Genomic DNA, 27,182 nt, shown 5'->3' on the forward strand with positions numbered 1-27,182 from the left:
CTGTCTCTGCCTCTCTCTCTCTCTCTCTCTCTGTGACTATCCATAAATAAGTAAAAATTAATTAAAAATTAAAAAAAAAAGAATCATAAAATGATCACAGTTTAAAAAGTTTTGGTATAGAATGATATAATAGTATTTGTGTCCAGGCAATGAGATTAGAATGACTTTCCCCCCCCATATTTTCTATAGTTAATTCTTTTTTAGTTTAAACCTTTTATCTTCACCCACTCTCCCATCCAACTCCTTTCCAAGGTTCTAATACCAATACACCCATCACTGTTCTTACAGACCTTTGATGTTTCCTATTTTCTATTTGAATTCCTTATTTCTCTTTCTTGGATGTCAGAAAAGAGAATGCAGGCAAATTATAGATCAGCCCCTGCTCGCAAACACATTTAACTCAGAGCAGAAGTGTTTAAAATTCATGCTTATCATAGTTTTAAATATTTTATTTTGTAACTTTTGGATTTGGGGTATAAAATAGCAATTTGATAACTGGGCTCATTTGCAAGGAATTCCTCAGTAAGACTCCTCACTAAAAACTTGGGATAAAATGCACGTAACAATTATCATCTGACCTATTTTTAAGTGTACAGTTCAGTGGCAGTAAGTACCCTCACATTGTTTCATCACCTCCATCTCTAGAACTCTTTTCAATTTGCAAAACTGAAACTCTTCCCCATTAAACAATAGCTCCCTGTTTCTGCCTCCCCGCCAACCCCTGGCAACCACCATTCTGCTTTGTCTCTTGGATTCAACAACTCCAGGTGCCTCATCTACAAGCCCTTCTTAAGAGGATGTATTTGGAAAGGGGGTTATGTGCTGTCTCTGAACAGTGAAGTGTTCAGATGGTGATGAATTTTCCCAGCGAATGCACACTGCTACTCGCAGCGTTATGTGCCTGCGTTCCAGAGGAACTGTTAACAGACCCATCAGCTCCTGGGAGGACTTTCTCCACAGAGGTGGCCTTGCTTCCAGGCCCATGGTGGCTGCATGGAGTCTGGCCACAGCCCCTCTGTGGAGGAGGGATAATAGGATGAGAAAGGCTGTGGACTTAATCATAGGACCCACGTAAGTGCCTTAGTCAGCTTACCTGTTGTGGGATTTGAGCCAAGTCTCCTCACTCTCTGAGCCTCAGCCTCCTCCTCTGAGAAATGGGACAATACTTCCTGTTATGTGGCTACCCCAGAATCAATGAGATGGATAATGGACTTCCCTTTGCAGTCATGATCCTAAGCACAGTGTTTGAATGAGGTTAAATGCAAGGAAAACAGGACTCCTGATCCCCATGTTACAGAAGCAGCAGAGACATAGAAGTGATGTGATTGGCCTGAGGTCATACAGCACTTGGGCGTGGACCCTGGGCTGAAACCTAGCCACCCTCACTCACAGGCTGCAGCTACTGCAAGTTCCTCGTTGGTCAGTCTTTTGAAGGGTAGAAGACTGTGAACAAAGTTGCTTTCCCATCTTACCAGGTTTAAAACATTGCCCAAGAAACCCTCTTGTTGATGGGTCTGCAGGGGAGGATAGGGGGTGGAGGTTTTGGTGGGGAGTCAAGGACCATGATTCTGCATTGTGGGAATAGAGTTCTAAAGCATTCCTGTGGATCCTCTTGCCCAGGGACGACACATACCTTCCACTTGCAGTTACTTCCCATACAAGGCCCATAGCAAACAACCTCAGTCACTGATGCACTCCCATTGAGCCTGGACAAGGCTTCAGAATCCTTCTTAACACAGGCAGGTACTACCAAGCAAGCAGAAGCAGTACACCCAGTGCAACCTGCACCATCTCCAGCCTAGTAGAGCCTCCAGCTTTTACAGAGAGGTGGCAGTCCTGGGAGGGGAAGGGACTGTTTCAGGGGCAGGTGATGTAACAGGTCTCTTTGTGAGAACGGAAGAGGGTCCTTTGGCAGGACAGCCCAAAACCTGGGGAGGTGTGACGAGTATGCCTGCAAAAACATCAGGGCGCAGCAGCAGCCAGAGGGGTAGAAGTTGTCGAGGTAAAATCCATTTTCTTCCATGTGCTCCTTGTGGAGGCGCGCTCTAGGCAGACTCCACCGGCAGAAGGAGGAGACCAAACTTGTCTTTCTAAGTGGCTTCTAAGCTTGATAGGCACATGTGTGGTGGTCACACTTGTCGGTGAACTTGTATTTTTTACTCCTTGTGAGATTGGATGCTGTAAGGGTTGGGTTCTGGAGACTGAGACCTATGGGTTTTGCACTCAGCAGATAGAACATGACTTGCTATATGACACTGAGCAGGTCCCCCAGCTCTCTAAGCCTCCTGTTTCCTCAGCAGCACAAGGGGAGATGATGAAAACATCTCCTTGTGAGGATCAAATATAAGACGCAGGTGTAAGGACTTTGGACAGTGACTGGGCCACTGTAGGAGCCACCAGTTCTTGAGCCGTCACTAAACACTGGTAATGTGACTATTAGCCACTAATCACCCACTTCGTATGCTGTGCCATTGTGGGGGCAGGGAGGTTGGTGACCTTCACTTGGGTAGGTGTTCTTTCACAGAGATCTTCCCAAATGTCACCATATTGTGCTTTCAAAGGTGGTTGGGAAAAAATTGAGCAGGGCCGGGTACGGGGGTGTGAAGAGGAAGCCAATAGTCACGACTTGTCCCAGTGCCTCTGTCTTCTGCTTGCCAAGTCACTTCTTACAGATTCTTTTCTATTTGCTGTGTCCTCACGGTCTTCTTCCACGGGGAAAGGCCCTACGGGCCTGTACCACTTTTGGGATAAAGTCAGAAGCAGGGTCCAATCTCCTAAATGTCGGGAGACATTTGCCTGGGCACCTCTTCCAGGCTGGAGACAGGGTTGTAGGAATGGAAACCACATAGTCAGTGCCTTCAGGGGGCTCAGGGCCTAAAGGGAGAGGCAGAAAAGCAAACAGGCCTGTAAAACAGTGTGGTGGCAAGGGCTGTAGTACATCTCAACATGAGGCGTTGACCCAGCAAGGGAGCCAGTCAGGGAAGGCTTCTCGGAGGGAGTAATGCCGGAACTGAGATCTGGAGGAGAGGCGGAATCAAGGAGGAGTTAGGATGTTGCTGGCAGGGAGCAGCCAGTGCAAATGCCTGGAAGCTAAGAATGTGATGTGTTGGCAGGAAGAGGGGGGCGGGGGGAGAGAAGGGAGCTTGGCAAAGCAGGGACATCAGTGGTCACCACCCAGAAATAGCACACGGTGATACATGTGTGGCATGGAGGGGGTGGATGGCTATGGGTCCTCAGGGCACTGAACCTGCCTGCCCCAGCCCCTGCCTGTGGAGCACCTTGGCGGGGCTGGGATGGGACAGTAGCTGTGTGGGACCCCACCAGGCCTTTCTCACTTGTCTTCCCCAGACACTCTCCCAGTAGTCCTGGGGCAGGGGGCAGGGCAAGTGGGTATTGGCATTTTATGGATGAGAGAAACTGAGGCCCAGGAGCCTAAGTGGTCCAGTGAGTGAGTGCAAAGCAGAGCCAGTGCTCAAAAGCAGGTTATTGCGGGGGTGGGAAGGGGCAGCAAGTGTTGGTGGATCTTCTGTTCTGAGGATGGGTTTATCATCTCAGGTTGGGGCTCTGTGCTGCCAGCCTTCCCGGAGGAAGGCATCTTAGGCCCCATCTGTGCCAAGGCCCTGGTGTTAGTCCTCACATCATTTCCCATGTAGCTAGGCTGAATGAGTATTTTCCTCTTTTTTGCTTGTTGATAACGATTCTCTGGATGCAAAATATATATATATATATGAAGTATAAATGTCTCTCACACACATACACACGATGTCTGATGTCACATCCAGAACTGGGTGTGAAGTAGAAGAGTAAAGAAGGAACAATCCTCTCAGGCTTGAATGGAATCCGAAAGGTCACACCCATGAGAGCTTGTGTCTTCTCTCAGCAGCCGTCATGCCTGTGTCTAGCCCAGCCGAACCCTCCTGGGCCCTCTGTCCTTTAGAAAGTGCCTCCTCATAGTGCAAAATCTGTTTCCCCATAACAGCCTCACCTTCCTGTCCCTACTCTGGTTGTAGTGTGATGACTTAGAGCACACGTATACGGGACCATCTTCTAGGTATCTGAAGATGATAACTGTGCTTTTCTGAGTTGGCTTTCTTTTCCAGAACACTATCCCAGTCTCTCCAAGCCTTCCCTCATGTTGACCCAGGCATGATTCATGGTTCACATGTATCACACCCCACTTGTGGCAGATCTCTGACAGACAGCACTAATCAGTCACAGCATTCTTGATCAGTCCGTCCCCGGCTTTCTCACACAGTGCTCCGTATGGCAGTGCTCCACGGGGCGACGCCCAGTAGAGGAGGCATTTCCTTGCCACCTCGGCATTTTACTGTGAGTTTTTTCAGGACAAGGACTTACTCATCCTGGAGTTTCCTGCCTGCCCAGGACCCAGTGTGTGGCTTCCCCACCATGAACTAGGCATTTGTCATAATGGGATGGATTTGCAACTTCTGCTCATGCATCAGGCTCCCGTTGGGCAATGCCCCTTGTCCAGAGCCTCCAGCATTACCCACGATGTTATCCAGAGCTGAGTGGGAGCTGCTCCCCACTCCCCTGGTCCTGTACCTTTCTTGGTCAGGGCAGCCTCAGACCATGTCTGCGGTCAGCATGGGTTGCTAAGGCATTTTCCCACATGTGCTGCTTTCTTATGTAACAGTCTGACTAGGGATCCAAACTCAAAATCCTAATATAGGCTCTGAGGACTAGGGCCTTTCCCTTCTCATATCTCTGTCCCTGGACCTGGCAACAAGGCAGGCAGTGTTGACCTGACCTGAACTCAAGGTTTTCCCCCATTCAGTTCTGTACTGTTTGTTTCATCCCATCTCTCAGCTGCCCAGGCTTATTGGCTCCTGATCCTGTCACCCGATATACCACCTGTCACTCCAGGCACAGTGAATGAGCCCGTTAACACCTTCTTTCTATTCTGGGATCCTCTTGGTCATTCAGAATGATGAAAGAGGGCAGCAATTCAGGTGCATGGGGCCTGGCAGTGTCTGGTTCTAGACACAGGGGCCTGTGACATCTTATTAAAAGCCAGACTTTTGTGACCCATCATCAGGGTCTAACGTCAGCCCTCCAGAAGTGAGGGTGGTGGTTTTTTAAGGCTTTTTCTAAGTAGTATTGCCCAGACAGGGCTCCTAAGACCTTGGAAAGGCAGCAGTGAAGTCCACATGCTAGAGCCAGTATTTGAAAAGCCAATACTTGGATTCTCCACACCTCCTCCCCACGTCCCCCCCGACCCAGAGTTCCTCACCAGGCCAGACAGGGGCTGTACACATCAAGTTTTTACATGGACTGGAGCCATAGCAGTCCCGTAACTCTGGGTATCATCTACTCCACAGCACCCCCTCCTAGTGGTCATAACTTTGACATACAACAACAAAGTCATGATTCAGTAGTAACTGCAGCTTGGTAGCTGGCGTCTCTTTAAAGCTCAGACTCAAAAAAAAAAAAAAAAACCACAAAAAAAAAACCAGCTCAGACTCCCAAGGAGGGTGGGGTGATAAGTGTCCTAGTGTCCTGGGGGGTAGGGCAGGGGCCTCAGAGCAGAGCTGCTGGCAAGGTTGACTGCAGGTCTTAGAGGATAAATAAGATAACGAGGATGTAGCAGATTCTAGCATAGAATGGATGAGGAGGGGGGCGCCTGATGGCTCAGTTGTAGAGTGTGCGACCTTTGATCTTGGATTTGTATTTGAGCCCCACATTGGGGATAGAGCTAACTTAAAAATAAAATTAAAAAAAAAAAAAAGCAAGAATGGGGGAGGAGTGAATGTTGCCTGACAGGTTGCTTGCAGGATATTGTTGCAGTAATGGTGGAAATGGATTTTGAGAACAGCATCATGCCATTTGGGTCCCCTGTTCAGGAGCTGGAGGAAGTAGGGTTGCCTCCCTGGAGGCCTGGAGCTGGTGGTCTCCAGGCTGGGAACCTAAGGGCGTCTTCCTTTCTCAGTTTGGAAGAAGGGACACACCCACACTCAGAGCCCCAGGCAGGGACTGCCCTGCTACTAGATCCTCAAAGAGCACAGGTGCCTCTCTGTGCCTAAGTTTCCTCATTGTACTCTGAGGAGGTGGAAGTTGTGTGGTGGGTCTCATGGTACCGGGTGGGAGTTCCGTATGGAGGAAAAAGGAAAATGAGAGCTGCTCTGAGGGACCTGGAGTGCAATGGGAGTCCAAAAAGCCTTCCTCAGTTCCCTTTGGGGGCCCTCAGAACCTGGTTTAGAAATTACCAGCATTAGTATCTCCTAGGACCCTGGGATTTGTTTTTGTTTTTTAAAGATTTTATTTTTTTATTCATGAGAGACACACAGAGAGAAAGAGGCAGAGACACAGGCAGAGGGAGAAGCAGGCTCGGTGAAAGGAGCCCAACGTGGGACTCCATCCTAGGTCCCCAGGATCGCACCCTGGGCTGAAGGTGACACTAAACTGCTGAGCCACCCAGGCTGCCCAGAACCCTGGGATTTGGAGGCTCCACCTCATTTCCAATCCCAGCAACCAGCTGAGTGACCTGGGAGAGATAGCCTCACCTCTCTGGGCTTTACTTTGAGGCTATAGTGAGAGCCAAGTTGGAAAAATCCTGGGTGACTGGGGAACCTATGTCAAGGGTTGCGGTGTTTCTAGTGAGAGGGCCAGAGTATCTAGGACCTCACGAGGAGAAAGGCCTGAGGAAGGGCATTGGGCAGCAGTGGTCACAGACGGGGGCGGGGGCCACCTTTTTCTCCCATGCACTAGGATTCTGATCCAGGAGGCACCAGGCCTCTGCCCCCATGGCCAGCACAGCCAGCAGCTGCCACCTGACTCGCTCAGGAAATTGTCAAACTCTGCTTGAGGACCCCAGGAGTAGGCGCCTGTCTAGGTCCTGACTGAGGAACTGGCTTGGCTCTGATAGCCAGGCCCAGCTAGGTGGCACCAAACTCCAGCCATGGGCAGTGTGAAGTAGTAGCTACAAGCACTGGCTCTGGAATGAAAAAGGCTGAGCTCAGACCCTGACTTTTCCACTTACTGGCTGTGCAACCTTGGATTGCACACTTTCTCTGAGCTTCATGTTTTTCCTCTTTGAAACAGGAATGGTAGGCCTGGTAAAGAGGTGGTGAGCCAAAACAGTTAAAGTGCTTCATGCGAGGTCCGCTCGTGGCCACCCGCAGCCAGGGGAGATGCCCTGGAGTTTGTGAAGTGTCCCAACCCATGGTTTCCCACCCTAGAGAAGCAGCTGACCTGCACTCCGGGTCCTTCTGGAGGGCAATTGCTTAACCTTTTCTCCAGCCCCTTTGGCCTGAACATGTCAGGACAGAACCCTCTCACACCCTTGCCCCCCAGCTGGGGCACAAACAGTGCTTCTGAGGAGCAGGAGCAGCTGTCTTCCTGGAGTGGGGAGGAGTTGCCAACAAGCAAGACCCTCTCAGGCAGCTGTTCCTGGCACATGAAGGAGATTGGCCATCTGCACTCCGGATAGGGCTCTCCCACCATCTGTGATCTGGTGCCAAGAACCCGAAACCAGACCTGGCCTGCCAACCAGAAGGGGCTTTCTCTGCTTTCACTCAGCCAGACCTGAGATACCACCAGGTGAAATTAAGGTGGCTGCCTTAATTTCAAGGTTCCCAAGGGTCTCCTGTCTTCCCAAGGGGGAGGCGCTTACAGATAGCCTTCCTGGGAGCAGGAGGAGAAGGGCTAGAGGTCCAGGAAAACTAGGAGGTCTGAGGACAGCCGCTCCAGCAGTCACAAAGATAGGTGCCACAGGCCACATTAGCTGGCAGGCAGGTACCTGTACAGTGTTTTTTTGAAACTTTGAATGAGCTAATCCATTTTCAAAAGATGAAGGTTTTATTTTTCTAAGTCCAGATTTCTGACTTCTGTCACCCAGGTCCCCACATGGCAGCTGTGGATTAGAGGGGTTAGATAACCAGTCTCCTGGTGGACCCCCCCCCCATTCAAGGTCAGTCTGCTTAGTTTACAGCTGGGGAAACGAAGGCCCAGAAAGGATCAGGCCTGATGCAATGTACACTACCCACCAGGTCCAGTGTTGAGTTTAAAACCTGGCACCCTGGCCTCACAGAACAGAGCTTTTCTACACTGCCACTTCTCAGAGTGAAAAGCCTGTTCCCTCATCTATAAAACATCAGTGATAATTACCTCCCCTCCCAGGCCTAAGTCTGGAATAAAGTAGCACCTGGCCAGGACTCACTCAGTAATGATTCTTTTAAATCTGTACTTGTGATACACCTTGCCTGGAAAATGTGGCTGGAATCACTGCTTACTTTCTTTCTAGCCCAGCTTTTAGGAATGGTTATTTTCAAACAGTTTCTGATACCCGTTCCTTAGGGTTTTTTGAGCTCTCATTCCCACAGCCTCATTGCCCAATCTCAGGCAGAGTTGATCAAGGCTTTACCTCCCGCCAGACTGTGTTCCTACAGTGTGTGCGTGTGCTTTGGTGCTGACCTAAAAGGAACTCAAAGCCCCGACCCTGGGCATTAGATTCCAAATCAGAGTCAGGAGTAACTCCTAACCTGTCAAGTAGGGAATGGTTCATTTATTCAATAATAATGTATTGGCCTGGTGCTGGGAAAGCACTGTGATTATACAAGATATTTAGGGTCTCCACCTTCAGGAACCTGTATTAGATATTCAGGATCCTTTTCTGGTAGGAGAGAAAAGGCAAGTAAACCAGTAAGTTTATTAATGCATGAATGAGACAGGGCCCTCAGAGTAGCAGCTTTGGACAGGGTGGTCAAAGAGGTCCTCACTGTGACCTAGCTCCTGAGCAGAGACAGATCAGACAGATGGGAAGAAGTAGAAACACAAAGATGAGGTGGAGATCATTTCACACCAGGAACAGCAGGTTCAGCAGCCCCAAGGTGGGTCTGTCTGGAATGTGCTTTCATGGGGGAGGTGGATGGGAGGGGGGGTTCCCAGGCTTCTGGAGTGTGTACTGAGTGCACGAAGTCCCCTCTCTCTGAGAACAAGGCCACTGTGGAGGAGGAAAGGATTCAGGTTCATTCTGGACACACTCAGCTTGAGATGGCCTTGGCACTTCACAGGGAGCTGCCTGCTGCCCTGGCTATTAAGATAGGAGGTGATCCGCCTGCCCTGCTGCTTTCAGGTCTGGAGCTGTAAAACCCTCCAACTGCAGGCCAGCTGGGAGGGACCTTATGAGGGGTGGTGCAGGTAGGGAGAAGAGGCCTCTGTTCCTGTGCTCCATGCGGCCCCAGGGAGCCGAGGACTCCATCTGAGAGGACACAGCCCTGTCCCAGGGCTCCTTGCCTTGGTCCCTGTCTTTCCTTCACCAGCTATGGTACCTAGTCCTACTTTGCCACCCCATGCCCTGCCCACATCAGTCCTCTCATGCCTTGGGGGCTGTTCTGTCCTACTTTGCTCACAGAGAATCCCTTCACGTGAAAGCCTCACATTTCCTTGCCACTGACTGGATGACTGTGGTCCATCCTTCCAGACCCATTCAATCTTAATGTCTTCCTGAAAGGCCCCCAGGCTGTCCCTCAGGAGGTGATCACTCTATCCTTGGTCCAGAAACCATGCTAACATTGGTTGCAGGGGCCCAGCCCACGAGTATAAAACGTCATATCTGTCATCTCTTTGGCTCCTCCTGAGGGCATATTGGGTATCTCACCCCATTTTCTGGGTGAAATAATTAATGTTCCCAAGGCTGCTGCCTCCACATGACCCTCACCCAGTTTGTCAGTGGGTGGGGGGCACAGGGTGGTAGTCAGCCTTCAGGCAGCCTGAGTTTAAGCCACAGCCCCAATACTGCCCTGCTGGGAGGTGAGCTAGGGCATCCTTCCACCCCTCTGAGCCTCATCTATAGATGGGGCAATGGCAGACCTTCCTCAGATGTACCCATTTTGAGGATTCAGGTGGCTAGAGTACAGTCCATTCTCCTTATTCACAGGAGTTATGTTCATGACATCTGACAAATACTGAATTAACAAATGAATACTGAACCATTGCTCCTAGGGGAAATAGAGGCCCTGCAAGACTCCGGTCAAAACATTTCCACCAACCAATCAATACATAACCTTGTTTTATGTATCTTTCTGTTTAAAGATACCTTATTTAATATACCGATGACTTATTAACATTGAATTGGCCAGTAGCGCTATAACTCAACGCCTGAACAAGGCTTATCAGACACGTATTTTCTCCATAGGCACATCACAGCCTTCTTGCACTCAGCAACACTAGACAGCACTAAAGCACTATAGAGAAATCACCAAGAAAAAGAACAAAAATGTGAAAAACATAACCCTAAATAGACCAGGGAAAGCAATTTACAAGCACTTGTTTACAGTATGAGAGCTGAAATAAGAAGGCAGAGTGTCCTCTTGTTAGACCATAGCTAGGAAACTGTGCATTGGGTGACTCAACTTCTCCTCTCTGTGTGTCTGGCAGTGACCACAAAAACCCCATGAGTGTTGGTTTGGGGATTGCAAGTAAATATTATGAAGTAGGTAAATTTACAAATACAGAGTCACGAATAATGAGGATTGATGTATATGAACTGTTTGCTCTGGCCTGGCCCAGTCTGTGCTTGGGAAGATCCACTGTTAGCATTGGAATGTTATGAACAGGAGTGCATCCTGGTTTCTGGACAAGACTCCAAGGGGGGGTGGGGATCCTTGAACTTTGTTGCTCTGTCTTCCCCATTGTGCTGCCTTTGTGACCTCTTGACTCCTATGGGGTCCAAGGCAAGTGTGGATTCTGGAGGCTTGAATGCTCGCAACCAAAAGGTTTGTTTCAAGTCCACTGGGTGGGTTGTGGCCCAGGTTGTGGTTGAGAGGTTTCAAACCAAGTAGTGACATGGTTGGATTTCTCAAATGGCTGGTCAAGGTTGAGGAAGGATCGGGAAGGCAGGACAGGAGAGGGGGGCAGGGAGGAAGCAGTATGGATGGTCTAGGGGAGGCTGGCTCTAGGTCAAGGGAACAGGGAATGGATGGGAGAGGCAGTTAGGAAGCACCTGGTTGTGGGTAGTAGTGGAGGATTCCCAGGAGGATGTTGGGGTACAAGCTGCTGCCAGGCCCTCTCCCTGGATTTTAAAATTAAAGTTTGACCTTGCTACGTCTTAACACATAGACGTGTCCGGACTGACACGTTGGGAAGGTGGGGGTCACATGGACTATCAACAGGAACGTGGCTCTGAGAAGACAGTCTGGCCCTGATCCTGACCTAGCTGCTTGGAATTCCCTCCCAACTTTCCCCTTTTGGGGGATGAACGGGGGAAGGAGGGAGGAATTCGAGGCTGGCTAAGTGGAAGTCTTGAGTTCTCTTTTTCCCATAGTACACAAATGAGTTGCCCCATTTAGCTGTGTGGTTTGACAGGTTGCTCAGTGGGTGAGAGAGGGAATGGGATCTTATTGGCCTGTTATCTGACAAGCCATTTCTAAAGCCTGGCGGGGCCAGCAAAGGGAGTTAAGGCAGCTCTGGCTCTGAGGCCAGATCTATCTGTTCACAGGGGACTTACATGGGTCCCATGGCCTCTTCTGTGAAGCCTGTTGCCGTGGCTTCCACACTATCTGTGTTCCCCAGCGTCCCTTCTCTTCAGAAGTTTAGGCCTCTTCCTCAGCTCCCCCACCAAGCAAGGGCCCATGGTTGCCAGAAGCGTGAGGGCCATGCTGGGCCTCCAAGGCACTTGCAGGGGGCTACCTTCCTAGGGTTGCTGCATCCATATCTCTTAGGAGATGGAGTCACAGCCATTCTGCTGAGTGTCTAAAGGTCTCTTTGGTCATCTTATTACACATTTGATGTGTAATAAGAGAGAAATTCATTCTGACCCGATAGAGTTTTCTGGATAAGATCTTGAAGCAGAAGGCAGAAATGAGACAATGGGAACTTCTACTGAGAAGAAGCAAAGACTTGTGCACTGTGGGGCAGGGAGGCTGGGCTGGATGTCTGGGGCCGGGGGCAGACTGCACGGAGGAGGCATTGCACAACTGGCTCCTGTCTAAGCCTGGGCTTGACTGACTGGCATGGCCGAGGTGGGGGCAGGGAAGCATGCAGCCCCTGGGGGCCGTGGCTCACTGTGCACATACTGCTGTGGCTCAGCTGGAGGAGGTGGTCATGCTGAGGGATGTTCCCCTCTCTAGCTTCCTGGGCAAATTTGAAAGTTTTCCAAAGTGAATGGATGAAAAAGTTGGACCCACATGCTATATTATTATAAATTGTGGCACACAGACCGTCTCCCCAGGGCAGGGAGGGCTACAGTTCCATCCTGGAGGATGCGGTGCTGGCCAGGTCCAACATCTTGGGTCTCTGGGGCACTTCCCCCCTTCTAAAGTTCAATTGGCAAATGATAATTGTGTATCCTCCGGGCTGGGTCCTGGGCTGGTGACATGTCAGGGGCACGACTACAGCCCTGAGCGCTCCAGCTGATCCACAAAGGAGAGGGGTAGGCGTCCAGGCCAGCAAGAGCTGGGGGTAAAGGGCATGGCTGAAAGACCTGGAAAGGGATTCTGGTAGAACAAGTGCACGTGCAAAGGCTTGGGTGCATGCAGAGCGTGGGGTGTTTGGAAAAGGGTACATTTGGCTCTCTGAGGCCAGAAGGGCTGTGCTAAGGGGGTGGGAGGACAGGAGATGAAGCTGCAGAGTTGGGGGGTTGGTGGGAACCAGGCTTTAGAAAGGGCTCCCAATCCGGGAGGAGACAAGAAGCTTACATACTCCAGTGTTGGGAGCCTTCACTAAAGCTAAATAATCTTGACTTGGGGTAACTGAAGGGTTTTTATAGCAGTGATGAGGTTCATCTTCTCATTCAACTAATATTACTGAGAGCTTTCTATAAAGCTTGAGGTATTACCCTGGGCCTGGGATATGACCTGCTGTGCCAAGACAGACAGAGTTCCCCAACAGCCCTGAGCCTATAACCATCAACAAGTAAATGCCTTACGGAGCAGATGACAAATGTGACAGGTGCTCTGATGGAGATGCTGGCTGACCTGAGAGTAGGGGGCAGTCAGGAGACCTCTCTGAAGAAGGGACATAGGAAATGTGGAGAGTGGTAACTCTCCATTTTAGAGGGAGCAGCATGTGTAAAAGCCCCCATGGTGGGAAGAAGGGCAGTGGGAGTAAGGAACACAGAATGGCTGGAATGTGATGTGGGAAGGGGCAGGCACAGCTGTGGGCCTGTTTTTCATCTCCCTGCCCTGGTGAAAGACAGTGTTTAGAGCTGAGGGATGCCTGCCCCTGAGGCCTTGAAAATCCCCCCTGTTAATCACACCACTTATCTGGCTATGACTTGTGCCCTAGGAGACATAGAAAATCCAAGATAAGTTCACCTTTCCTCTTATCACATCTTGCCATCTGGCCTGGCCCTTGCTAGTTCACTTTCCCTCTGAGTTTGTGTCAGCAGGACTCTGGACCTAAACAACCCTGAGCAAGAGGTTAGGGGGTCAGTCCTCTGTCCAGGCTCCTGACTGTGGACACCCCACTGTCTCCTGGCGGGGATGCCTCTTCCACACAAGTCCCTGCATACACTAACTCCTCCAGGCCACTGAGAGCACCACCCCACAGATAGGGACAAGGACCCTGACTGGGCTCACACAGCCTCAGCCAGGCTTAGAACCCAGTTCTTGCTCTGCTGGGCACTGCTGGCCATTGGCTTCAGCAAGCTACTCTTATGTCCAGCTCTTCCAGGAAAACTTCCCTAGGGTTGGTCAGAGAACCAGCCCAGCCTCTCCAGTGACCAGTGACCCAGGGGTGGTTCACCACCTCCCTGCAGCCCCACTCCAGGTCTAGCTCACTCTGTACCAAAAACTAGTAGGAGCCATGCCAGCCCTGGGTCTGAGCCTTACCCTTGTGCTATAGCCTAAGTAATCCTTCCCTGTGGCCACCAGATTAGTACAGGACAGAGCTGGGATCTAAACTCGGGCTTATCTGGTTCCCTGCTGCCTTCTGAATTCTGAATCCTTACCATCAAAAGAATAATTCTCAAAATGGTAGAATTTCAGGCAGTGGAGAGAAAGGATTCCGAGCAAAAATTCCCCTTTCAGTTGATGATGGGGGAAGCTCCAGAGCTGTCCTTGAATGAGAACAAATGAGAAAATGCTTTGAGTTTGTCAAGGGCCACATGAAATATGGTGTGCTGTTACCTGGGTTAGAACTCCTCCCCACCCACTGAATAGATGAGGGTACTGAAGAGTCCAGAGTGGCCCAGAGACTTGAGTAATTGCCAGGGCCTAGAAGCCAGGCATCTGCCTTTAGTGTAGGCCACCTCCAGCAGTCTGATCTCAGCTTGGGCATGCTTAGTGTGTGTCTGTCTCGAGGGATCCCTGAAGTTTTCTCAAGGCCTCAGCAGGACTGGGAAATTCTGAACAGAGTGGGAATTGAGTGCTCCTGGCTCTGAGCTCCCAGAGCCCTTTGTCACCTCCACACTCAGATGTGAGGCACGGCTCCCAGCCCTTGGGCTCTTGCACTGTGGCATCTCTTACCATTCAAGCACTCATTTTACAACCATTTCTCTGCTGATGAGGCTTCTAGCTTTCCTGGAGTCTATACAGGGTCTGGCCTAAAACATGTCTGTTGGATGAACCAACAGATGGAAGGGTTTTTTAAATGAAATGTTTTATTTCTAGGTAATTGTAATTTACATACAGTTGTAAGAAACAATACAGATACAGAGGGATCTATCAATTCTTTATCCAGTTTGGTAAATTACCAGAATATTATCATAGATACTAGCCCTTCTTAGACTCTACCATTTCTCCATTTACTCACTTCGTGTCTTCTGCTGTGCAACTTCATCATGCACAGGTTCATGTGTCCACCACACACAGAGGATCCTTCTTGTCAGCCTTTTGTAGCCACACTCCTGTCCCTCCTGGCTTCCGCATCACCCTCTCCCTATCGTCTCCGCACCAACCACTAATTTGCTCCCCATCTCGATAATCAGGCCGTTTCAAGAATATTTTATGAATAGAACCATACAGTATGTACCTTCTTGAGATTGCTTTTTTTTCACTTGGCATTATTCACTTGTGATTCATTCCAAGTTGTTGCTTATGTCAATAGCTAGTTCCTTTTTATTGCTCAGTAGTATTCCACAGTCAGGATGTGTCACAGTTTGTTAAACCAGTCTCTGAAGGGCATCTAGGTTGTTTCTAGTTTTTGCCTAGGACAAATAAAGCTGCCATGAGCACTCATATATGTGTTCCTTTGTGAACATGTTACCATTTCTGTGGGATAAATGCCCAAGAGTGCAGTTGCTGGATTATATGATAATTGCATATTTAGTTTTAAAGGAAACTGCCAAGGAGCACCTAACTGGCTCAGTTGGTAGAGCGTGTGTGACTCTTGATCTCCAGGTTGTGAGCTTGAGCACCCACGTTGGATGTAGAGATTACTTAAAACTTTCAAAAAAATAAAAGAAACTGCAAGCTGTTTCCCACAGTGGTGGTACCATTTTGCATTCCCAGCAGCAATGTAGGAGTGATTCTGTTTCCCTACCTCCTCACCCACACTTAGTGTTGTCATCATTTTGTTTGTAATTTTGCCCTTCAGATAGGGTTGTGTAGCAATAGCTCAGTGGCAGATGGATTCTTCTGTCCCTGGCCAGCAACCCCAGCAGCACTGGGCCTGGTTTTGTGGGTTATCACCATCCCCGTGATTGGTAGCCCCTTGAAGGCAGACCTTAAAGTCACTCATCTGGCTCCCATTCCCAGCCTGGGTAGAGTCTTGTTTTAGTCCTCATGGGGGCAGAAAGGGCAACTGGAGTTAAGATGCTGAGAAAAGCGGTCAGATCTGACCCAGCCCCTCATAGCAAGTAGCTTCTGCTGTTTGAACAGCACCTTCTGTTTCAGGCCAAAAGTTGAGCATTTAAGCCAGCTGTGGCCCTTCAGTGTTCTGTGCCCCTGCTGTGGGCCAGCCCCAGGCCAGGCTGGATTGAGATTCAGAGATGACCCCAACTCCCACTCGTGGTAGACCCTGGTTCCCCAAATCATGCTGGAGAATGGGGAATCAGACCAGGTACGGTGGAGTCTTGAGGGAGGCAGACTGGTGTAGGGGGTTTTCACATAATGGGGGAGCGGGGGGGTGGATAGCAAGATGAGGGTAGGGTTAGCTGGACCCTGAAGGAGGTATCTTTGACCAGACAGGGAGGGGGTGTCCAAGTAGAGGGCAGGTAGAGGTAGGGAGTAGTAGGTCTCTCAGTGAGCTTGGGGAAGCAAGATTAATATTCCTTAGCATTCTTGCCCTCTATTCTACTGGCACTGCCTCCCCTGGCACTAGGTCAGGCTTCTGTGGCACCATGAACTTTATCATCTAGCCCATGCCCCAGCTAGAAAATACCTTTGTGTGGGGCTATGAGGCAGAGGATGTCTTTGGTCCATGTTGGCATCCCCAGCTAGACTTGGCCTTAGCCTGGTAGGAGGGTGGGCAGGGCCTGTGTCTGTCTGTCTTGGTCATTGCTATGTCAGACCCCCATTCTTCTCCAAAAATCCTCCTTGAGGGAACGGCTGGGGTGAGAGCTAGGGCTAGTCAGGTGGGGCCTCAAACTTGGAAGAGGTTCAAGAAGGTTGAGTGAGACCTTACCTTCTTCCTGCCCTCCTCTCCCCTATCTGCAGGTTCATCATGCCTAGTGGCATATAAGAAGACCCCACCACCGGTCCCTCCACGTACCACGTCAAAGCCCTTCATCTCTGTCACAGTCCAGAGCAGTACCGAGTCTGCCCAGGACACCTACCTGGACAGCCAAGACCACAAGAGTGAGGTGACAAGCCAGTCGGGCCTGAGCAACTCATCGGACAGCCTGGACAGCAGTACCCGACCGCCCAGTGTGACACGGGGCGGAGTCACCCCAGCCCCTGAGGCCCCTGAGCCACCCCCAAAACATGCAGCTCTGAAGAGTGAACAAGGGACGCTGACCAGCTCTGAATCCCACCCTGAGGCCATCCCCAAAAGGAAACTGTCATCTATAGGAATACAAGTAGGGGTCCCTTTCACACTGTTGTGTCCTCAGCCCACTCCGTGCACCAGTCTGCGTGTAATTACATCTGGCGGAGGCCCACTAGGTCTCCGGGGCAAAGTGGTTTGTCTGTTTTGGGGGGTTGGCCTCAAGTGGCCAAACCAAATTCCACCCATAGTCATGCTGTCCTTACATCTGTCCACATGCATTGCAGCCTGCAGCTGTGGGCACGTGTCCCCGCTCCTCCAATGGGTTGTCCCAGTGAATGTAGTTACACTCAGCCAGCCATCTCCTGTCCACTGTTCGCCTGTCCACTGTTTGTCTGTCCACTCCACCCTTTGCCCTGCCAGCCGACGCGTGGGAGGTGGGACTGGCCTAACAGTTCTTTAATCCAAGGTCAGCTCAGGTGCGGAGGCCACAGCCCCGCTTGGCGGCGGGAGCAGCATGGAGCCTAGACGCCGATGGGCCTGGGGCCCGGGACCCAGGGCCCTTGAGCCACGGGGGTTGCTTGAGGGGAACTTAACCAGAGCCTTCTCAGGCCTCGGGGACAGGTAGGTGGCTCAAGGCACCAGGCCCATGTCAAATTGAGAAGTGTGATGCCAGTCCCGATGCCTCCCTCCATGGGAAAGGATCCAGGCAGATATTTCCCCAGGACCAAGAGGCCAAAGCCAGCAGACCCTCCTGGAAGCCACACTCACTGCACACCCATGGCCATGGTACACAGCGGGACAGGGCACACCAACTTCCCCTCCGCTGCTGAACCGCAGCACCTTCTGCATGCACCAGACAGCAGTAATCTGTCTTCTGGCTGCTGAGCTAGGGCAGCTTGAGCCCCGCCTCACAGGAGTCAGAGTTGCTCTTAATCCAGAGTGAGAAGACACCCCCTGCTGGACCTCCAGACTAAAGTGGAGCACTCAGGGCAGGGAGGAAGAGAGGGCAGCTACAGTGAGCCTTGAGCTTGGGGAAGGTGGAGCCCTCAGGGAGGTCAAGGTGGGTGTGTACCAGCCACCCCTGGGCGACGGATGTGGCCAGGTGGGTGGCAGAGCGTTAGACTGCCAGAGGAACTTAAGACACGAGGAAGACTGAATGGCTCTGACCTGGCCATTGAAGGCTCACAGCCAATTTCTTGCACTTGCCTGAATTGTCTGAAAAGAGGCAATGCAGGGCTTCAGTTTCCCCACAAACACAGGAACAGAGTTGTCCAGGAGACTCATGTTCTCTGGGCTCCTTCTATGGGGTCTAGCCTCTGCCCTGTGCGGCTAGCTGCTCCAGGAGGTATTCTTAGGGACACAAAGTAGTCTAGTCTCTCGGTCTTGACCACCCAAGGTCGTTGCTTGGGCAGCCCCACCCTCTCCTTGGCCAAACCAGAGGTTCCCATCTTTCCAAAAGGTCTGAGCTCAGCTCACCATTGGTTCCTTTTATCCAGAAATTCACATGGGGAGGAGGATCCTAGCTCTTGGGTCCATCCTGGGCTTCCCCTTCCCGGGATTCACCCCCACCCTCGTGCCAAGCTCTTGTCACAGCTCTTTGAGATCCATGATGCAGCACTCCCTGAGTGAATGAGCTTGCTGCAGGAGAAACATACCTGCATCTCCATGGTGAGGAGCCCAGTGCTCAGCCCCCGCCCCAGAGAGCCTCACAACGCCCTGCCTTGTCTGTGAAGACAGGAGTCCCCGATTTCCCAGCATACCCTGACAACCCTCATCCCACCCCTTGGTACCTCAAGCCCTAGGTCAAGCATGGGTTCTCCCTCATTCATGAACAATGATGGAAGGGCTGGCCTGGCTGCTCCATGGCTATGCATCTTTTCCCAGAGAAGAAAGGCAGACTCGGGGCATCACTGCTGCTGTGTTTCCTGTGTTTCCTTCTACTTCACAGGAGTGTAGAAAAAGTGCTAGCTTTGTACTTGGCCCTGGTCCTGGTCCTTCCTACTGCTCCCCAGGCCCACCCACTGCTGAAGGTAACCTCAGCCATGCAGGCCCAGGGACAGCAGCTCAGAGTGTCCTGGGACCTTACTGGTGATCGCCTCGGGGGCAGTTTTCAAATCCAGAACTACCATCCTGGGTCTGGCCCTGTTACAGGCGCCTCCAGCCTGCCCTTCAGCTTCAGGGTTGGGGGAGCGATCTTTGCCTCAAGACAGCCCCCAGCTTTGACTACACCAGATAACGGCTGTGGCTTTGTGTGTGTGTGTGTGTTTTCTTTCTCTCTCGTCGTCCTTCTTTTTTTTTCTTCTCTCTGATGCGTGTAAAGGAGAGGACTAGAAGGAACGGTTCCCACCTCTCGGAGGACAACGGACCCAAAGCAATCGATGTGATGGCACCCTCCTCAGAGTAGGGAAAGCCAGTCATCTCCACCCCATCCCACCTCCCGCCCACCTGCCCGCCCGCCTCCGCGCGAATGAGCAGTGCCCGGCTTCACTGGGTCCGGCCTCGGGCCCACGTGCAGTGTCCGCATGCCTCGTGTCTGTGTCCTGCGTCGTCCCACTAATGTGAATTTCAGCAGCAAGTGTGGTGTTTGTTTTTTATTTTTGTCTTTGTCTCCGTGCTGTTGCTGTCGTTGTCCTTCAATAAGGTTGACTGCATTCAGCCAGTGCCAAAAGAGGAGCCCAGTCCCGCTACCAAATTCCAGTCCATCGGGGTTCAGGTAGAGGACGACTGGCGGTAAGTCACACAGAGGTGGTGGCTGCTTCTCCCCCTCCTCTCCCTCCCTCTGCTCTCACCTCTCCTGCGCCTTCTCCTCCCGCTCTCCCTAACCCACTTCTCCTTGCTGGATTTCTAATAACCAAGCTGGGTTTGGGGTTCGGGCAATGGCCCAGGCATGGGAGGCTGGGCAGGCAGGCGGGCGGGCCAGCTGAGCACTTGCTCTGTGAGATTAATCAGCCCTCGGGGGGAGGGGGGGGACGAGGCCAGCAGAGACATGGCCCAGCACCCGGATGTTGGTGGTCTTCCTGGCCCCACTGCAGTAAACAGGCAACCTTATGACCTTGTCCGTGTGTGTGTGTGTGTGTGTGCGCGCGTGCGCGCGTGTGGGCACGGGTGGGTGGGGCAGGGGCTGAGCAGAGAATGAGATGGGGGCTGTGGGACCCGCTTCAGGCGCATGGTGAGCAGACGATGCATCTGTTTCTCTGTCTCCCGTGTGTCCGGGTCGGGGTGGCCTCTGGTCTCTAGCCCTCCTGGTGACTCTCACCTCTTCCTGTCCCCGTCCCCACTTCACCCTCCCCACCCCCCAGAAGCAGCGCCCCCTCTCACAGCATGTCCTCCCGACGGGACACCGACTCAGATACCCAGGATGCCAATGACTCGAGCTGTAAGTCATCTGAGAGGAGCCTCCCGGACTGTACCCCACACCCCAACTCCATCAGCATCGATGCTGGCCCTCGGCAGGCCCCCAAGATTGCCCAGATCAAGCGCAACCTCTCCTATGGAGACAACAGCGACCCTGCCCTAGAGGCATCCTCGCTGCCCCCGCCCGACCCCTGGCTTGAGACCACCTCCAGCTCCCCGGCAGAGCCAGCGCAGCCAGGGGCCTGCCGCCGGGATGGCTACTGGTTCCTAAAGCTCCTTCAGGCAGAAACGGAGCGGCTGGAGGGCTGGTGCTGCCAGATGGACAAGGAGACCAAAGAGAACAACCTCTCTGAAGAAGGTGAGTGCCGCAGGGATGGCCTCCGGGCTGGGGAGAAGGGCGTGCGGCTCGTTCTCCAGCCTCAGTGCCTCTGAGTGGGGAAGGCCCCGGGTGCCCTTCTCAAGTCAGCTGTGAGCTCACCTCCTATTTCCATTCATTCCTTCCTTCCGTCTATCCACCTAACTTAACCTTTCTCCAGGAGGGATTTATGGCAGCAGCTGCTGGCTGTATAGGCTGTGGGCTGAATGTCAGCTCTTCCCTTCCTAAGGAAGTGATGACTGTAGTCAGGTGTCCTCCAGCCTCAGTTTCTTCCATGAAACGGAAACATAGATACTCCTGCTAACTGCGTGAGCCTTTGTGAGGACTAGAGGTGGCCATGTGTGTGAGGGCCCAAAGAAGTGGCAGATACAGAGAAAGTTGGTACCATACTTAGCCTTCAACAGCTCCTTATCGAGTGCCTGCTGTATGCCAAGCCCCTGGGCTCTAACCACGGGCCTCAGCAGGATGTGAGGAACTGTGAATGGGGGACCAGAAGCCAGCTACTCCTCCACTTCTCTTTCTATCTATACCATATCTATTTCCCAAAATTTCTCCGAGAAATGATCCCAGAAAGAGCTAAAAATATGCAGGGAACCTACATTCACAGGAGGTTGCTAACAGAAGGTGGCCCCTGGGAAGCTCCAAGCCATGGCCCTGGGAGCCATACCCGGTCCTGATCTGGTACAGCCACAGCTGTCCTCAGGGCCCCCTCCACAGAACAGGCAGAAAGGACAGGTTTCCAGAGTATCCACAAGGGATGGAGCCAGCATCCCGCTGACGCCTGATGGCGTGGGGCTTGAGGAGAGCACCCTTGGATGGGTCCATATCTGTGGACCTCTGGGCCAGTTTCTCAGCTTTGATGTCACACCTGCCACTGTGCAGGGAACTGTCGTGAACCATATACCTAATAACTTTCCACAGTAAGAATAACAAGTCAGAATGGAGACAAGGTCCGGAGAATGCCTTCCCCGCTCACAGCTCCCGGCAGCTGTGCATTCTGGTATTTGTCTTGCTACTGCTTTTTTTCTTTTAAATGGGATTACTTTTTATTTCCTCCCAAATTAATCATCATCATATATTGATTTCCTGCTGTAAGAGACAAGCAGTCAGCTCTGTCACATGTGCCTCCTGACGCCACCCTCCGTGGAGCACATCACAGCTTGGGGTTAAATAACCACCAGAGTTCTGGGCACGGTGAGCATTAAATACTGTCCCCTGCAGAGCCTAATACTATACAACGATTCCATTTCCTGTTCTTCCACATTTTATTTTTCCTAGAATGAATGATTGCCTCATCTTTTTTATACCCTTCATTTTCTAGGCTCTTATTATTTTCTCATATGTTTCACCAGATCTGCCAGCCTCCATCTGTGTTATTTCCCAGATAGGCACACACATCAGATACATGTGCTGCCGAGGCATGCACTGCACACACGTCAGACAATCTCATTATTTCATATTTTTCCTGGTGCCCTCTTGTTCTATTCTCATCTGGCTAGGTTGCTCTCTGGGCCTGCTGCCTAGCTGGTATCCAGACGCTTCCCTTTTCATCACCTGGGACTGCCCTTGGCCACTGTCCCATGGCGGACACCCTGCTTTCCAGACCACATGGCCTTCTGCTTTCTTGGCTCTAGTCCCTCGTTTTGCTGGAACACACCTTCGGTTTGAGATAAATTTTTGGAAACTGCATATCTTTATTCACACATCACATGGTTGAGCAGGGTGTAAAACTGAAAATAATAAATTATATATGTCAATATATACTTTTATAGATACATATACACACCTGTATATAGACTCTATATACCTATAAAGTTGAAAATCATTTTCCCTCAGAATTTTTAAGGCTATGTTGTGTTTAGCTTCTGTCACTTGTACTGAAAGGTTTTCTGTGTTCCACTTCTTGGGCCTTTGTGTTTTTTTAATCAGTGGAAGCTGTTAGGCTCTTGACCTCTTTGTGAAATTCCTCAGTGCCGTGCTGTGGAATGGGGCTTTGTTCGTGTGCCAGCCGTGGATAGGCCGTTTCTAGGTGGAGACGCAGGTCTTTTGTTTCTGAGAAATTGCCTTGCGTTAACTTTTAAAAATAATTTCCTCACTTGGATTTGCTGCTGCTTCTCTCTCCAAAATTCATGTCACCTAGATGTGGGACCTGTTAGATGGGGCCTCAGCCTCTGATCTTTTCTTCCTTTATTCTTTCTGGAAGCCTTTTCCTTTTTTTCACACTGTAACAACTTTATTGATATATAATTCACATGCCATGAAATTCACTCTTCTACTGTTCGGTGGTATTTAGTATAATCATCAGTGTTGTACAACCATCATCACTACTAATTTCAGTGCTCCAAAAAGAAACCCCAGAACTATTAATAGTCACTCCTCATTCCCTCCTCCTCCTCAGCTCTTAGCAACCACAAATTCTGTCTCGGGGGATTTGCCTATTCTGGTTATACAAATGGAATTATACAATATGTAGTCTTTTGTGTCTGGCTTCTTTCATTTTGCATAATGTTCTTAAGGTTCATCTAAGCTATAGCATCTATGGACACTTTCTTCCCTATTGCTGAATACTCCTCCACTTTATGGGTGTACTTCATCTTATCCATTCATCTATTGATGGACGTTTGGGTTGTTTCCACTTTGGGGCTGGTATCATTAACGTTGCTGTGAACACTGATATGTTTTTGTGTGCATGTATGTTCATTTCTTTGGATACATGCCCAGTTGTAGAAGTGCTGGATCATGTAGTAACTATGTTTAACTCTGAGGAACGTGGGGATCCCTAGGTGGCTCAACGGTTTAGTGCCTGCCTTTGGCCCAGGGTGTGATCCTGGAGTCCTGGGATCAAATCCTGCGTTGGGCTCCCGGCATGGAGCCTGCTTCTCCCTCTGCCTGTGTCTCTGCCTCTCTCTCTTTATAGGTCTATCATGAATAAATAAATAAAATCTTAAAAAAAAACCCTCTGAGGAACTTGCCAAACTATTTTCCACCGTGGATTCACCATTTAACATTTCCACTAATGGAATATGAGGATTCTCATTTCTCCACATCCTCATCAACACTTGAAATTATTGGTCTTTTTGAATCTAGCCATCCTAGCTGGCATAAAGTAGTATCCCAGTTGTGGTTTTAACTTGGATCTCCATGATGGCTAATGATGTCACGAGCATCTTTGCATGTACTTGTTGGCTGTTTTTACATTTTTGTTGGCTTACTTTTTGGAGATTAGGAGGTTTTCTTGTCTTCATCCCCAAACTGTCCATCAAATGTTTACTGTGGCCATCCATATAAGAAGTCATTCTTCCACTGTTTCTTTTTCATAATATTTTGTCCTTTTTATGCACAGAGTATCTATCTCCTGCTTCTTGGAGATCTTACATATATATGTGTATGTATGTGTGTGTGTGTTTGTGTAAATCTGTCTGTGAGCCTGTATTGTGTCTTTATTCTTAAGGTTCCTTTTTTTTTTTTTTTAAGATTTTATTTATTCATTTGAGAGAGAGAGCACAAGCGGGATGGGGGGTGGGGTAGGGGGCAGATTAGAGGGAGAGGGAGAAGCAGACTCCCCACTGAGCAGGGAGCCCAGTACCGGGGCTTGATCCCAGGACCCTGAGATTGTGACCTGAGCCGAAGGCAGTCACTTAACCAACTGAGCCACCCAGGTTCCCTTTTTTATATCTGTCTTTTTGTTTTGAGAATTTCCTGGAATGAATGGCAGTCTCGGTCATTTATTTGTATGTAAAGTTGAGTAACTGACGTAGGAGTAGGAAGCAGTGGAGCAGGAGATTGCTGCTGCTTGTAAGCAGTAGTAGATTCTACTTGATTCTTAATTTTGATTTGATTTTAAATAAAACTTAATTTTAGAGTTTCTACTCTAAAAGTAGTTCTACTTGATTCTTAATTTTGATTTGATTTTAAATAAAACTTAATTTTAGAGTTTCCAAAAAACTATGTAAAATAGTAAAAATAGCAAAAGTCATGGTCATGTGCCAACATATTAATAATAAATGTAATAACATCACAGATGAAGAAATTTTTTGCATCAGGATATAAAGACTCCCTAATAAAAAGTATAAAGGCTATGATGAATAATCCCGTGTTCAAGCCTTCTGTGTATAGATTTAGGAGTGGGACTACTGGATCATACGTAATTCTTTTTTTTTTATGTAATTCTTTTTGTCATTTTTTAAATTATGGTAAAATAGATATGATAAAAAGTTTGCCATTGTAACCACTTTTAAGTGTACAATTCAGTGGCAGTTACTTATATTCACAGCTGTTGCACATCATCAATATTTATTTCCAAAACTCCCTCACCACCCCAAACAGAAATTCTGTACCCATTAAGCAATAACTCCCCATCTTCTCCCTGCAGCCCTGATAACCTTTGATCTACTTGTTCTATGAATATGCCTATTCAAGATATTTTATGTAAGCGGGATGTTACGTTTGTCCTTTAGTATTTGGCATGTTTTCAAAGTTCATGCATGTTGTAAGCATATAAAGAACTTCATTCCCTTTTATTTATTTTTTTTAAGACTTTATTTATTCATGAGAGAGACACACAGAGAGAAGCAGAGACACAGGCAGAGGGAGAAGCAGGCTCCATGTAGGGAGCCCGATGCGGTACTGGATTCCGGGACTCCAGGGATCACTCCCTGGGCCGAAGGCAGACACTCAACCACTGAGCCACCCAGGCGTCCCTTCATTCCCTTTTTTTTTTTTTTTTTTTAAGATTTTATTTATTTATTCATGAGAGATACAGAGAGAGAGAGAGAGAGGCAGAGACACAGGCAGAGGGAGAAGCAGGCTCCATGCAGGGAGCCTGACGTGGGACTCGATCCCGGGTCTCCAGGATCAGCCCCTGGACTGAAGGCGGCACTAAATCACTGAGCCACCCGGGCTGCCCCCTTCATTCCCTTTTAAAAGACCAAAGAATAGCACCTGGGTGGCTCAGTGGTTGAGTGCCTGCCTTTGGCTCATTGTGATCCTGGGGTCCTGGGATTGAGTTTCCCATCAGGCTCCCCATAGGGACCCCGCTTCTCCCTCTATCTATGTCTCTGCCTTTCTCTCTGTGTCTCTCATGAATAAATAAATAAAATCTTTAAAATAAATAAAGTAAAATTAATGATTTTGTGAGGTCCCTGGCTGGCTCACTCAGTGGAGGGTACAACTATTGATGTTGGGGTTGTTTTTTGGGTTTTGGTTTTTTTTAAGGATTTATATATTTGACAGACAGACAGACAGAAATAGCAACAGAGATGAGAGAGAGCACGAGTGGGGGTCTATCCCGAGACCCTAGAATCATGACCTGAGCCAAAAGCAGACACTTTAACTGACTCAGCCCCCCAGGTGCCCCTTGATCTTGGGATTGTAAATTCAAGCCCCATATTGGGTGAAGAGATTACTTAAAAACAAAATCTTTAAAAATTATAATAAATAAAAATAAAATTAATGATTTAATAACTACGATTTTTAAATTTGATAGGTTCTTTTTTTTTTTTTTTAAGATTTTATTTGAGAGAAAGCACATGAGCAGGGGGAGGAGCAGAGAGGGGGAGACTTGCTGACTCCCCATCAAGACCTGAGCCAAAGGCAGATGCTTAGCAGACAGAGCCACACAGGAATCCCCTAGCCACACTTTAAATACTTCGTTGTCAAGGGCCATTTCTATCACTGCAGAAAGTTCTATCAGACAGTGCTATGTGAGATCTGACAGGAGGGGAAATTCATTACTTCACAAACCAGGACACAACAGCAGCTCAGCTGAAAGGTCTCACATTTATTACTGAACCAACCTACTGGTATAGGGGCATAGTAACAGAGAAAATCATTCCCTTGATAAGACATGTCTATTGGCCAGGTAGGAAGGATGTTTCCATATTGATAGGATAGGAACATGTGATCTCCCTCCCTGCGGCTTAAATATGCGTGCCAGTTATGTTTGCTATTTCATGATGTGCGATGCTTCCTCATAGACCTAGCTTGGTTCTTCTCCAGTGCCTCCTCTTGGAGTTGTACCTGATTTTATTACCAGTTTTCATCCGAATCCACTGGGGAATAGGATGATTCTGCTTTTGTTTCTTGGCCAGGAATCGCTTGATTCTGAAAGTCTTGTGAGAAGACCTGGCGATCACAGTCAACCACACGCAACCAGGATGGCGGCGGAAAGGAGAGGGCAAATTTGATAGGTTCTTATCAATCTTCTGCACCCTTGATTCTTTTTTTAAAATTTTTTGTTGTGGCAAAATGTAACACTTAACATCTTAACTGTTTTTATAATTTTTTAAAGATTTTATTTATTTAGCAAGAGAGAGCACATGTGGTGAGGGGGAGTGGCAGAGGGAGAGAGATAAGCACACTCTGTGCTAATAAACAGGCAGCCTGACACAGGGGCTGGATCCCAGGACCCCGGGATCATGACCTGAGCCGAAGGCAGATGCTTAACCAGCTGAACCACCCAGGTGCCCTCATCTGAACTGTTTTTAAATGTACATACAGTTCAGTGGTATTAAATATTTATACTGTAGCATTGTCACCACCATCCATCCCCATAACTCCTTTTATCTTGAAACTCTACCCATGAAACAGTAAACCCTTAGGGGCGCCTGGATGGCTCAGTCAGTTGAGC

At 49.5% G+C, this 27,182-nt stretch overlaps 2 protein-coding genes and 1 pseudogene across 7 annotated transcripts in view; 1 reads left to right on the top strand and 2 right to left on the bottom strand.

Annotated features, from left to right (window-relative positions):
* DLGAP4 (DLG associated protein 4) overlaps nucleotides 1–27,182 on the top strand; it is a 195,439-nt gene that overhangs the window by 142,769 nt on the left and 25,488 nt on the right. For 3 of the 6 annotated variants that reach the window (XM_077873009.1, XM_077873010.1, XM_077873014.1), the window contains 3 exons: nucleotides 16,554–16,915; nucleotides 19,466–19,554; nucleotides 20,124–20,536. In XM_077873009.1, the coding sequence (XP_077729135.1) occupies nucleotides 16,554–16,915; nucleotides 19,466–19,554; nucleotides 20,124–20,536 (864 nt within the window). Of the gene's footprint in view, nucleotides 1–1,881; nucleotides 2,003–16,553; nucleotides 16,916–19,144; nucleotides 19,225–19,465; nucleotides 19,555–20,123; nucleotides 20,537–21,650; nucleotides 21,749–27,182 lie in introns of those variants that run through there. The other 3 variants (XR_013365209.1, XM_077873013.1, XM_077873008.1) reach the window with 3 other exon arrangements.
* LOC144298922 (uncharacterized) overlaps nucleotides 14,547–27,182 on the bottom strand; it is an 87,760-nt gene continuing 75,124 nt past the window's right edge. The window contains exon 5 of the mRNA XM_077874108.1: nucleotides 14,547–15,103. The gene's annotated coding sequence lies outside the window, so the exon portion shown is untranslated. The remainder of the gene's footprint in view (nucleotides 15,104–27,182) is intronic.
* Nucleotides 16,595–26,817, bottom strand: LOC144298295 (large ribosomal subunit protein eL39 pseudogene; annotated as a pseudogene).

Source organism: Canis aureus, chromosome 26 (assembly GCF_053574225.1).
Source record: "Canis aureus isolate CA01 chromosome 26, VMU_Caureus_v.1.0, whole genome shotgun sequence".
NCBI lineage: Eukaryota > Metazoa > Chordata > Mammalia > Carnivora > Canidae > Canis > Canis aureus.